Source organism: Oncorhynchus kisutch, linkage group LG8 (genome assembly GCF_002021735.2).
Source record: "Oncorhynchus kisutch isolate 150728-3 linkage group LG8, Okis_V2, whole genome shotgun sequence".
Classification (NCBI taxonomy): domain Eukaryota; kingdom Metazoa; phylum Chordata; class Actinopteri; order Salmoniformes; family Salmonidae; genus Oncorhynchus; species Oncorhynchus kisutch.
Window position 1 is genome coordinate 17,306,933 of NC_034181.2, and position 13,315 is coordinate 17,320,247.

General features: G+C 42.0%; 3 protein-coding genes across 4 annotated transcripts in view; 2 read left to right on the forward strand and 1 right to left on the reverse strand.

The window, feature by feature from the left end:
* Positions 1-1,112: 1,112 nt before the first annotated feature.
* Positions 1,113-5,723, reverse strand: LOC109896139 (BAG family molecular chaperone regulator 4-like). The gene is made up of 5 exons (XM_020490400.2): positions 5,446-5,723; positions 4,738-4,860; positions 4,283-4,525; positions 3,928-4,197; positions 1,113-3,677 (listed from the first exon to the last, which is right to left on the reverse strand). The coding sequence occupies exons 1-5, from the start codon at positions 5,572-5,574 to the stop codon at positions 3,204-3,206; spliced, it is 1,239 nt and encodes a 412-aa protein (XP_020345989.1). The 5' UTR covers positions 5,575-5,723; the 3' UTR covers positions 1,113-3,203.
* A 390-nt stretch (positions 5,724-6,113) lies between these two features.
* LOC109895154 (U6 snRNA-associated Sm-like protein LSm1) lies at positions 6,114-8,510 on the forward strand. Its single transcript, XM_020488813.2, has 4 exons — positions 6,114-6,286; positions 6,562-6,630; positions 6,807-6,922; positions 7,911-8,510. The coding sequence occupies exons 1-4, from the start codon at positions 6,241-6,243 to the stop codon at positions 8,079-8,081; spliced, it is 402 nt and encodes a 133-aa protein (XP_020344402.1). The 5' UTR covers positions 6,114-6,240; the 3' UTR covers positions 8,082-8,510.
* A 2,983-nt stretch (positions 8,511-11,493) lies between these two features.
* The window catches only part of LOC109894940 (G protein-coupled receptor kinase 5-like), a 42,115-nt gene continuing 40,293 nt past the window's right edge, over positions 11,494-13,315 (forward strand). Inside the window, exon 1 of one of the 2 annotated variants that reach the window (XM_031829731.1) lies at positions 11,494-12,237. In XM_031829731.1, coding sequence (XP_031685591.1) covers positions 12,186-12,237 — 52 coding nt within the window. In that variant the 5' untranslated portion in view covers positions 11,494-12,185. The remainder of the gene's footprint in view (positions 12,238-13,315) is intronic. The other variant, XM_031829732.1, reaches the window with a different exon arrangement.

Below are 13,315 nucleotides of genomic sequence, written 5' to 3' on the forward strand. Positions count from 1 at the left end.
AAGTTTAGATTGTAGGATGGCTGGGGTGTTAAGCATGTTCCAGTTTAGGTCGCCTAGCAGCACGAACTCTGAAGATAGATGGGGGGCAATCAGTTCACATATGGTGTCCAGAGCACAGCTGGGGGCAGAGGGTGGTCTATAGCAGGCGGCAACGGTGAGAGACTTGTTTTTAGAGAGGTGGATTTTTAAAAGTAGAAGTTCAAATTGTTTGGGTACAGACCTGGATAGTAGGACAGAACTCTGCAGGCTATCTTTGCAGTAGATTGCAACACCGCCCCCTTTGGCAGTTCTATCTTGTCTGAAAATGTTGTAGTTTGGAATTAAAACTTCAGAATTTTTGGTGGTCTTCCTTTGAGCTGTTCTTGCCATAATATGGACTTGGTCTTTTACCAAAGAGGGCTATCTTCTGTATACCCCCCTACTTTGTCACAACACAACTGATCGGCTCAAACGCATTCAGAAGGAGTGAAATTCCACAAATTAACTTTTAAGAAGGCACACCTGTTAAATTAAATGCATTACAGGTGACTACATTGTGAAGCTGGTTGAGAGAGCACCAAGTGTGCAATGCTGTCATTTTTTATCTAACTAGGCAAGTCAGTTAAGAACAAGTTCTTAATTACAATGACGGCCTCCCCCAGCCAAACCCTAACATCGCTGGGCCAATTGTGCACCGCCCTGTGGGACTCCCAATCCCAGCCGGTTGTGATACAGTCTGGAATCGAACCAGGGCCTGTAGTGACGCCTCTAGTACTGAGATGCAGTGCCTTAGCCCGCTGCGCCACTCGGCAAAGGGTGGCTACTTTGAAGAATCTAATATAAAATATGTTGATTTGTTTAACAGTTTTTGGTTACTACATGATTCCATGTGTTATTTCATTGTTTAAGTCTACAATGTAGAAAATAGTAAAAATAAAGAAAAACCTGGAATGAGTAGGTGTGTCCAAACTTTTTTGACTGGTACTGTGTATCAGCTTGCAGTGTGGTCTCACTTTCATTACCCCTCACTTCATTCAAACGTCTTTCATTTTCTCTCTCCCATCTATCATATGACAAACTCTTGTTAATTTTGAGTGTTTATGGTATGTTTTCCAAAAGACTATACAATAACATGCATAACACATTTGAAAAATGTACTGACATTTAATGCAATTCATCTGTTTGAGCTGCAGTCATTTCTGAATCAGTCAGGAAAATAGTCCCATCTTATGTTGGAAACATGCATTACGTCAGAAACCGCTGTAGACAGAACCTTGGTCCCTGTTACAAATATAGATATTTTTTAGTTAGCGAATGGTTCTCTATCTGAACACAAAAATAACATCACAGGAAAAAAAGAAACATGACAAACAGAACATTTTGATCCATGCAAAGCTTAAGAGATTTTAAGTGTATTTTTTATAACGATTTGAAAAAGCACCTGCCGATATTATGGCACTCGGGATTATTATTATTTATTTTGATCAACAAAGTAGCTGATTTCTAAGAAATTAACACAATCTAAGAAAGTGATTTGATTTGTGGTTTTGAAATAAATAAACATCCAATCATAGTGCTGTAGGATGAAGCTGACCCCAAGCACCTGTTTCAATACATCCTTCTTCCTTAAAATATCACTGGGCCCGTATCCACAAAGCCTCTACGTAGGAGTGCTGATCTAGGTTCAGTTTCGCCTTTTAGACCATAATGAATAAGATTATATGGACAGGGTGGACCTGATACTAGATCATCACTCATATTCCGAGACGATTTATGGATATGGGTCCTGGTCTGATATGAACATGAAAGGTAAAACTGTGGTAGAAAGGTCAGAGATTACTCTAAAGAAGGAAGTAATTGAACAGGGTCTAAGGTCAGTTTTCCTTTTCAGCCTTCGAAGAATAACACTAAACTGATCCTAGGCCTGCACTTAATTACAATGTCTAACACCAATCAATGGCAAAAGCATTGTGGAGGAGTTGTAGACCAACTACTATACATACATACCAGGGTTAGGATAGATGGAATTAAAACATGAATTTATTCAGGGAGTGAATTGAAACTTCCTCAATATTTCCATTGAGCAACTTTATGTCATTAATTGAATTTCTTCCATCGACCGCATTGAAAACCAATTGACTCTACCTTTGTAGATACTGTGTGTGTAACGTTACCCACCTAGGGATTGATATTAAAAGTCTACAAAGGCAAGTCAGGATCATTTTTTTGGTTGCTCAAATCTTATGATCACTTGCTCAAATGTAAATTAAGCAGAAGCGCCATATTACCTGCCTTTCACTTTTTTTTTTTTATCAGTAAAAAAAAAGTGTGACCTGCCCAACTGCCATAAATCCTGTCTTTCACCTAAAGGGATATCAGTTTTAGGCTATTGAAATTATTTGCAGTTTGGTTGTATTCACTTTTTAAAAACATATCACCTGACTAATGGAGCAACCTCAGAGCAGGCTCAACTTGCATGACCGCCCAGTTAACTTGACAAAGGCAATGGGGCAACCCTTAATGTAAATCCCTGCGGCAATTTGGAAGGCTGTGTGTGAATGCACACTGTTTGCATTCTGCTTACAATGACAGGTGGGTGATAAGGTTAGGGTGAGTGATAAAGGGAAAATCTCATGGTAGTGCAAATGGTTCGCAACATGTAAGAAAACATGGTGAATGGAACACTCATGGTAGAAGTGGCCTTTGAACACAGATCTAGGATCAGATTAGCCTATGCCAAATCCAAGCCTTATTAACCAAGCAAAAACATCTCACCCTATCAGTGATTAAGGGGCAACATTTACCTACTTTGAAATGAACATGGTGACACTATTTGAAACCACCATTATAAGACTACATTACACTGGCACAAGCATGACATAACCAATGCTTTAAGCCATCATGGACACTAATGTCGGGTTATGACAACTAACCCAACAACACCATAACTTAGTCATGACTTGATATGTACAACCATTACATTTGCCATCATGAATACTTTGACATGGCATCTCTTATGTTCCTGATCACACCTGCGTGAAGTAGCATAAGCTGGCCTGATTCCAAACCAAAAGTCCTTGTTGAGAACCAGTCTATCTAAACCTTTACGATCCAGGAGATGTAGTCAACAAACAGAATTGGGCATTTAATTCCAAGGGACCGGTTTAGATTCAAATGTCACAAAAAAAGAACAGTAAGACCCTTAGAACCAGAACCGGTCCAATTCAGAAGGCCTTTTTCTCCAGCCGGTCCAGGATGGCCTGGATCCTCTGCACAGCCTCCTTCCGGGCCTGCCTGACCACTTCCTGTCCCTGGGTCTCCACCGAGTCCAGAACCAGCAGCTCCTTGGTCAGCAGTTCCTCCAGGTATCGGTAACTCTTGTCCGATTTTTTACCCACAAACTCATCCACATCCTCATGGAGCAAAAGCACCCGGGCCATGACCTGCTGGACTTTGGCCAAGCTGGGGTTGTCGCTCAGGGGCTGGGGCCCGATTGGCCCCTGGGGCTGGGTTGGAGGCTCACCCTGGGAAGGCTTTGGCTCCTGCACCCCCCCTCGTCCTGGTTTGTTGTACATCTGGGGAGGTGAGCTGAAGTCGACGGGCTTGCCATTAGTGGGGTTAGGGGAGGGGGCTGGTCTGGGTTTGGGTCCCACCTGTGGGGCACACTGGTGCTGGTGGGGTCCTGGGTAGTGCTGGTCCTGAGGAGGTAAAAAAGATTCTTACACAATTAGTGTGTAATGAATAGAAATTAAATTAATTCAGACCCAAGACTGCTATGGTACCAGAGGTGGGCAATGAGCTTTTCTGAACTATCCTCTTTCTTCCAAGAAGAACAAAATTAGTACCACATAGAGGGTATTTTAGAAACAATATGTTCAAATAAAGGAGACGAGACGACCAAAGGCCAATTTAGTTCTTTGAGATGCCTCCCTTGTGTTCCACACGTACCTTGGCTTCATAGGGGGGTGGGGCTCCAGTGCCAGTGCCTGGCCAGGCTGGGGGGTGTTGTGGGCGGACAGGGTTCCCATAGTTGCTGTGTAGAGGTTGGGTGCCTGGCTGCCACTGCTGGTGTGAGGGCCCATACCCACCTGAGTGGGCCCAAGCCTCAGCCTGCGGCCTAGGGTGAAGGGCCTGTCCAGTGGGGTATTGGGGGTTTGCAGGCAATGCAGGACCACCCTCCCCATAGTGTGTGTAAGACCCAGGAGGATAGCTAGGGGCCTGGGAGAAAATAGACAAGAACCATTATGCCCAACTGCCTTTACCTCAGACACTGTTAAACACTGCCCTGGTTGAATGCACTTACCCCTTGACAGTGTGGTCCAGGGTAGTGGTGGTGCTGATGTTGGTGCTGGGTGTGGGGTTGTCCTGACCCGCCTGTGCTCTGCTCTGGTCCTGGGCAGCCCTGGCTAGGGTACTGGCCTGTTGCCTGCCTGGGAGACATCTGCTCTGCACAGTAGAATGGGTTGGATGGGTGGAAAGAATTTGCCGGATATTGGCCTGGACCAGTGTTATAGACGCCGTGGCCATTTGGATATGCTTGCATTGCCTGGATAGGGAGAGAGAGGGAATGTGTGCATACATCAGTAAGGGTTTGAATGTGAGTGCCAGACTGCTAGTCTGTGAAAATAGTTGTGCGTGAGTAACAAAGTGTCAAGAAAGGGTGAGAGCCCTTGAGATGACGGATTAGGACTTAATCCCCATGTATAGAGGTGGATTTAGAGGGCCTTTGCTATGACATAACATGAGGCCGCACTGTACCTGTGGGTTGTAAGGTGGCTGTACGTCAGATCCTGAAGGGTAGGCATTTGGATAGTGCCCTGCTGTGGAATGTGTCTGGGGATACCAGTAGTTTGAGGAGTAACCAGGGTATTGGGAAGCGTCCTGTAGGCATATGATAAGAAATTTTACCTGGGCTCAAAATCCGCAATGTTTAAATAGTCAACTATATTGACATGAGTAAACAGTAACCCCAGACCTCTATTGTCACGTCACTTCAAGAACTTGTTTGACTAAAGTATCCAATCGTCTAGTAATGAAGCAAGACACTGACCGAATGCAAAAGCATTTCCTACTGTATTACATAATAGCTAGCTAAGGTTAGCTAGCAGCGGAAGAATCACAAAACAGTAGCTATTAACTAGCTAGGATATAAATCATACACTACAAACTGCATAACTAGACAATCTGCATGTCAAATATAACCAAATAAGCAAGTTAGGTAGCTAGCAATATAGGACATCAATAGTTAGGTAGATGGGACAAACGGTCAGAAGATGGTTAGCTAGCTAAAGTGGCTGGCTAGAACGCAGGCTAACTAGCTAGCTAGCTAGCTAATGAACGCGCAACTGTATACAGTACAAAAATACTAACGCGTGTTTACGAACATTAAATCGTATGTTCTAAAATGTGATTAACATAACTAGTTATCTACCTGTTGACATGAATTAGCTATACAATGTGTCGTACCATAGCGTTATTCCAGTTCACGTTATTATTTTCCGAGTTGAAATTTGAGGGCCAGGCGGATTTGGGATTCGACTGCATTTGATGATGCATCACCCAAGCAGCGTCCCCAGCACTTCTGTCGTTTGTCATTAAAAGAAATCGTGATAAAATGGACTGTCAAATCGGAGCGCTCTGACTGCTATGAAAAACAAAAGCTTTATTGAAATTCTCGAGTTGTTGAAGGCATTGACCATGGGCAGCTAAATATATCATTGTTTGCCCCTTTAATTTTCGCCCCTCCCTTTTCCTTTTTCCACGTGCGTGGAATATTTGGTATTTTGACCAATAGGCGCTCAGAGTTTAGAGCAGATCCCACCGAATGCGTCGATTTAAACCAATAATTTGTTTAAACAAATTGCGATGGTTACAATTCGCGGTAGTTGTTTGAATGGTCTAATATTTGTGTCTTATTAAAAACCAAACGCATATTCATTCAAAGTATTACATTATTAGAAAAATGCAATGTCCTAAATATATATCAGTTATTAAAGTTATATTAGCCTAAATTGTCACTTTAATAACTATATCGAAATTCAAATACAATAACAATGTTATCTATTATCGGATACAATAATAAATGACAGAATAACATTTTCCAATGTGCGGTGCTATCGGCGCTTAATGGGTTACAATTCTACAGGAAGGGCTTCCCTGAGCATGCGTTCCCTGCTCTTCCTGTAGAGAGGATACAGATATACATTTTAACGATTTGTCTTGACACATGTCATACACGGCGATTAACTACACACGATCAAAATGAACTACATGCCAGGGACCGCGAGTCTCATCGATGACATAGACAGTAAGTTGGGATAGCGAAGGTTAGGCTGAGTTGAGACAGAAGTGGGAGTGAAAAGCCAAAAACATTTCCAACGTTCGAAAACCGTGATGATGATAATGATCAAATACAGTCACTGGTGAAATATGAACCCCTTCTTGTTAACTATTCATCATTTGAAACGCAGCGACCTTGCAACATTGTATCCAAAACTCACTGTGGGGCGTGGGGGGCAACGTTTGGATACATCGTAACCACGTGCTGTGGCTCAACTATAAACATTCCTTTTTTTCTTACAGAAAAGCATCTTGTACTTCTTCGAGATGGACGAACGCTAATTGGGTTTCTGAGAAGCATTGACCAGTTTGGTATGGCAAATTAACAAAAAAATAATAATATTTCAGTTTAAACACTAGCCTTCTTAACTTAGTTTGATGTTGTCAATACTCAGATAATGTAACTTATTCACAAGTAGGTACATTCAGGCAATCAAAGGGAAAATGATCTTAACTTCCCTATCTCATCTCTTCACCTTCTCTTTCAGCCAACCTAGTTTTTCATCAAACAGTCGAGCGCATCCATGTGGGCAAGAAGTTTGGAGACATCCCCAGAGGAATCTTCATTGTGAGAGGAGAGAACGTTGTTTTGCTTGGAGAAATAGTAAGTATTCATCCATGCCACCCTCTTGTTCTTTATCAGTACTTCAAGGCTGTTTTAGTTTCCTTAGTAGAGTAGGCCTACACAGTCATTTGTTTGTGCTAAAGTAAGCCTGTTGATTAGACCAGAGGGGATATACTACAAATTAGTTGAATGTGTAGCAGTTTTTCAATATACTCACATGATTAGTAAGTACTTCAGCCCAAACTTTAGTTGTCACCTACGTAGCATGGTTGATTCACACACAGGTCCTGGTTTCCCAAAAGCATCTTAAGGCTATATTCATCAGTAGAAATATAGGATCCTATCGTTCTAAGATGGTCTTTGATTGAACTCACTGGCCAAGCATCCTGCCATCCAGGACCTCTATACCAGGTGATGTCAGAGGAAGGCCCTAAAAATGGTCAGACTCCAGCCACCCTAGTCATAGACTGTTATCTCTGCTACCGCATGGCAAGTGGTACCAGAGCACCAAGTCTAGATCCAAAAGGCTCCTTAACAGCTTCTACCCCCAAGCCTTAGACTGCTAAACAGTTAATCAAATGGATACCTGGACTATTTATATTGACCCCCTTTTTTACGCTGCTGCTACTCACTGTTTATTATCTATGTATAGTCACTTTACCCCTCCTACATGTACATATTACCTGGACTAACCGGTACCCCCACACATTGACTCGGTACCGGTCCCCACTGTATATAGCCTCTTTATTTTATTGTAACTTTTTTTGTACTTTATATATTTGATAAATTTTTGTAGCAAATATTATTATTTATTTTTTAAATCTGCATTGCTGGTTAAGGGCTTGTAAGTAAACATTTTACGGCAAGGTTTACACCTGTTGAATTTGGTGCATGTGTCATACAGTTTGATTTGATCTGTTGAGAACAATCTGTTGCTGGGGTTTACACGTGTGCCACTGCTATTACTCTCCAGAAGGACATGCATGACATGTACGTTGACAGTATGCTTAATATAATCCCACTTTAGGACGTTGATAAGCTGTGTGACAACGTCTTGCAGCAAGTTTCTATAGAGGAGATCCTGGAGGAGCAGCGATTGCAACAGCAAGCCAAGCAGAAGACAGAGAAAGCCAAGGTGACCGCACTGAAGGACAGAGGCCTATCCATCCCAAAAGCAGATAATCTCGATGAATACTGAAGGCACTTCTGTTCCATTTTCTTCCGTAATACTGGACTCCTCAGTTATATGTTGAATAGGGGATTATTTTGAAGACTAAGAAGAATGTGTGCTTTGTAGATGACGCAAGTCACACTAAATACTGTACTGATTTAATTTTGATTATGACTCATTGGTTTGAAAGCAAACAATGAATTAAGTGATGCATGATTTGAGGGTAGACCACACAACCTAGATTGTCTACAAGACTACATTTGATGAGAAATCAATTATGATTTTCATACCATAGCACTGAGAACTAAGTCAATAGTATATAGTGATGAACTCTGTTAGTGTAAGCAGACACATTGTAATGGCAAGATTTGTTTTCCATAAAAGTTTTTGTGCTTTGTTTAATTTGTAAATGGGATTTTTCATTAAAGTCTGACTATGGATCACTGCTCTACTGCAGAAGGCACTGTGGTCTCTCATAGATGGGCAGTGCCATTGAGGGCTTCCATAATTTTAATTTAGTCAACTGGGTGGGACTTCCAACTTCATTGGCTGATCCCTCTTGGTGACCCTGTTGAAGTCATGTCCAACCGGATGATCAGGTGGGATCAGCTAATCTGACGGAGAATGGCGCTGGGATGTATAGCGTCCATTTTACGGGCTCCTGACCAAATATGCTATTTTGTGTTTTTTCTTTTTGTGCTGATCTTAAAGTTTTTTTGTACATGATGTTTCCACCATAATTTCCTATTACCGAAAATAGCTTCTGGACATCAGAACAGCGATCACTAACCTCACTTTGGATGAAGAATTCTACTTCAATGATTCGACCTGCGCAGGACATAATGCTCACCTGGGACCAGGCCCTAATCCCTAACACAGAAGATGAAAATATGGCGATATAGAGAATAACAAGTCTCTACCCTCTGTTCTATTGGTGAATGTTTAATCATGGGAGAACAACCTAGACGAGATTCGTTCAAGACTGTCTTATCAATGGGACCTGAAGAACTGTAATACCCTATGCTTGTCGATATGTAGGCGCAAGTCATTAAGTTTTATTCCCCATATGGGTACGGGCACAGTGAGATGCATGAACACGGATTCAATCGTATATCATGTACAGTACCAGTCAAAAGTTCCAACACACCTACTCATTCCAGGGTTTTTCTTTATTTTGACTATTTTCTACATTGTAGAATAATAGTAACTACATCAAAACGATGAAATGGAATCATGTAGTAATCAAAAAAGTGTTAAACAAATCAAAATGTATTTTTGATTCTTCAAAGTAGCCACCTGTTGCCTTGATGACAGCTTTGCACACTCTCTCACCCAGCTTCATGTAGTCACCTAGAATGCATTTCAATTAACAGGTGTGCCGTGTTAAAGGTGTGCCTAATGTGTTTGAGCCAATCAGTTGTGTTGAGACAAGGTAGGGATGGTATACAGAAGATGGCCCTATTTGGTAAAAGACCAAGTCCATATCATGGAAAGAACAGTTCAAATAAGCAAAGAGAATCGACAGTCCATCATTACATTAAAACATAAAGTTCAGTCAATCTGGAAAATGTCAATAACTTTGAAAGTTTCTTCAAGTTCAGTAGCAAAAACCATCAAGCGCTATGATGAAACTGGCTCTCATGAGGACCACCACAGGAAAGGAAGACCCAGAGTTACCGCTGCTGCAGAGGATACGTTCATTAGAGTTACCAGGATCAGAAATTGCAGCCCAAATAAATCCTTCACAGAGTTCAAGTAACAGACACATCTCAACATCAACTGTTCAGAAGAGACTGCGTGAATCAGGCCTTCATGGTCAAATTGCTGCAAAGAAACTACTACTAAAGGACACCCATAAGAAGAACACACTTGCTTAGGCCAAGAAACACAAGTAATGGACATAAGACCGGTGGAAATCTGTCCTTTGGTCTGGTGTGTCCAAATTTGAGATTTTTGATTCCAACCGCCGTGTCTTTATGAGATGCAGAGTAGGTGAATGGATTATCTCTGCATGTGTGGTTCCCACCATGAAGTATGGAGGAGGAGGTGTGATGGTGCTTTGCTGGTGACACTGTCAGTTATTTATTTAGAATTCAAGGCACACTTAACCAGCATGGCTACCACAGCATTCTGCAGCGATACGCCATCCCATCTCGTTTGCACTTAGTGGGACTGTCATTTGTTTTTCAACAGGACAATGACCCAACACACCTCCAGGCTGTGTAAGGGCTATTTGACCAAGAAGGAGAGGGATGGAGTGCTGCATCAGATGACCTGGTCTCCACAATCACCCAACCTCAACCCAATTGAGATGGTTTGGGATGAGTTGGACCGCAGAGTGAAGGAAAAGCAGCCAACAAGTGCTCAGCATACAGTTGAAGTCGGGAAGTTTACATACACCTTAGCCAACTACATTTAAACTCAGTTTTTCACAATTCCTGACATTTAATCTTAGTAAAAATGTCCAGTCTCATCTGGTTTGCGCTTGGTGGGAATATCATTTGTTTTTCAACAGGACAATGACCCAACATACCTCCAGGCTGTGTAAGGGCTATTTGACCAAGAAGGAGAGTGATGGAGTGTGTTCCAGTTTTGTCATACAACACAACGCCACAGATGTCTCAAGTTTTGAAGGAGCGTGCAATTGACATGCTGACTGCAGGAATGTCCACCAGAGCTGTTGCCAGATAATTGAATGTTAATTTCTCTACCATAATGCTGTTTTAGAGAATTTGGCAGTACATTCACAACCACGGACTACGTGTACAAACGCCAGCCCAGCTTCCTCACTTGCGGGATCGTCTGAGACCAGACACCTGATGAAACTGAGTATTTTTGTTAGTAATAAAGACTTTTTGTGGGGAAAAACTCATTCTGATTGGCTGTGCCTGGCTCCCAAGTGGGTGGACCTGGCTGCCAATTGGGTGGGCCTATGCCCAGTCTTGTGAAATCCATATATTAGGGCCTCAGGAATACATTTCAATTGACTGATGTCATTATATGAACTGTAACTCAGTAAAACCATTGAAATTCTTGCATATTGCGTTAATATTTTTGTTCAGTATATATGAACCTAAGAAGACAGGCAGACAATCACCAATGGCATAAAGTCTACTGGTAGGCCTGTATGAGATCTTGAGATAATTGGATGTTGTGTTTGATCAGTTTTCATAATTAAAATATGTTATTGTGCACCGCGGTTCTTAGGCTTTCCATGTCAGATGAAAAACAGCATTTGAACAACGGACCAATAGCCTATGTATGGGGAACATCACCTTTATCAATATCATTCTTTCTCCCACTGGTCTTTCATCTTCAGTTCTACCGCTTGGCATTGCATTGGGAGGGGATGGCAAGAATGTGCCGCTATCAGATGTCTTTGACAGCCAGACAGGCATACTCAGCAACGCATACGTCATGGGCCAGATATGAACACGCCCCTTCCGACTGGCTGTGTGTTCCACGGGCGATGGAATGGAATATTGGAACCACCAACTTGGTGGATCAAGATTTGCGAACTCTTACTATAAATCATTGAACTTCCATAGACTGTACACTTTGCACACTGTACACATCCAAATGTAACCGACATATTGACCAGAACCACGGGGGAAACCGCTTAGAGCTCCGCCAAACGTTACAACCAAGATAAAAAACCCAGCCCTTTTTTTTTTATTACGCACCAAGAGGTGGAGCACGTTGAGTCTAGTACACTTCACCAACTCCCACCAGTGCTACTGGTCTGTGCTTCAGCCGCTGTTACGAATGCGTTACCAAAGGATGTAGGTCTTGCCGAGGTCTTGGGCTGTTTCGGGATGTATTGATGGCTCAACAGTCCTATCCTTCTTTGATTCCGCACCAAATTTCGCACGAAACACAACAGTCTCCGGAATTGGAATGGAAATGCCCTCCGGACGCTGTATTCGGAGCCGACAATATGAACCATGCCCTAGTTAATATTACAAGGATTTCCTCGATAGCCTGTGTATAGACTTTCAAGGAATTTGAAATGTATACATTTGATTCGGATTTGGAGTAAAACGAAAAGCAATTTAGCCGTGAAGAGCAAGGTGTTGCTGTGCCGACGTAAAAACAACAACGCATCTATTCAGCAAAATCAAAGGATTTTAGATGGAGCTGGAGAATATTGTGGCCAATACGGTACTGTTAAAAGCAAGAGAAGGTAGGTCTTCAAACAGCCTAATAAAATTAATGAACCATTTTGACGCGTAGAATGGGGTTCGAATTCCATTTTGTGTTGAATGCTACAGTGATGCAATCTAAATTGTCTCTGAACATGATATTTATAGATGCTATGCTGCTCTAAAATCTACTTTATACCATACACCACCACTTTCATCATCACCAAACCACATGTTTTATTGCTTATGATAGGCTTTTAAACCCTTCAATGTATCCATTCCTAGCTCAATGGATGTCCAATCTAGCCTATGTATGTTTAGGCCTGTAGGTTAAAATCGTTTGTTCACAAACGTAGGGACTGTCAAAGGTCCCTCTAAATGTAATTAAAAAATAACCCCGCACATCAGCTTTAAGTTTTGTTTAACGACTTGTTTTCTGCGTGATTATGATTAGACTGTAGTAGAGCCCACCAGTGAAACCGTAACCATTCTTTCGCAACATTCGATGCGAAAGATGTTCAGACAGTATGACTAGAACTGGGGTCAAACTCTGGTCTGATGATCATTTGCTACGGTTGGCAGTGGCACATTTATGATGATCTATGACGTGATCGGAATCTAAATGCTATGGTGGTCTCCGTGCAGCAAAATGCAGCCTTTTTTACTTCGATACCCCAAACAACCGTGTGATTGGGCACTTAGGTTCTGTCAATTTCATTTTTGCCGTCTGTTTGTGTTAGGTCATAATCTGTGTGTTCGGCAGGTGGAGAGTTTCGGAGCTGTTTAGTTATTAACCTTCATTAATCTTTAAGGAAATATCCTTTCACGTGCACATAGGCCTATCCCTTCACTTCAGACTCGACCAGTGATCCAAACTGATGAAATTATTGGCATTGCAGTACGTTACTAATGATAATGTTATGGCTCTTATGTCGTTTTTGCCATAAAATAATGAGAATGTTATGGCTCTTATGTCGTGTTAATGCCATAAGATACAGCGTCCTGTCTATCTGAATACATAAAAAAAACTGAGAAGGCTGTGTTCCTCTCACTCTGAGAAATGTACCGTTAGACACACACACACACACACACACACACACACAGAGTTGTGCATGGTGT

Coding starts and splice junctions, on each gene's coding strand:
- LOC109896139 (XM_020490400.2), bottom strand. CDS start 5,574: ATGACAAACGACAGAAGTGCTGGGGACGCTGCTTGGGTGATGCATCAT. Junction 4,526..4,737: donor AGCCACCTTACAACCCACAG/GTACAGTGCGGC, acceptor CTCCCTATCCAG/GCAATGCAAGCATATCCAAA. Junction 3,678..3,927: donor CACCCCCCTATGAAGCCAAG/GTACGTGTGGAA, acceptor TTACCTCCTCAG/GACCAGCACTACCCAGGACC.
- LOC109895154 (XM_020488813.2), top strand. CDS start 6,241: ATGAACTACATGCCAGGGACCGCGAGTCTCATCGATGACATAGACA. Junction 6,287..6,561: donor TCTCATCGATGACATAGACA/GTAAGTTGGGAT, acceptor TTTTTCTTACAG/AAAAGCATCTTGTACTTCTT. Junction 6,923..7,910: donor TTGTTTTGCTTGGAGAAATA/GTAAGTATTCAT, acceptor ATCCCACTTTAG/GACGTTGATAAGCTGTGTGA.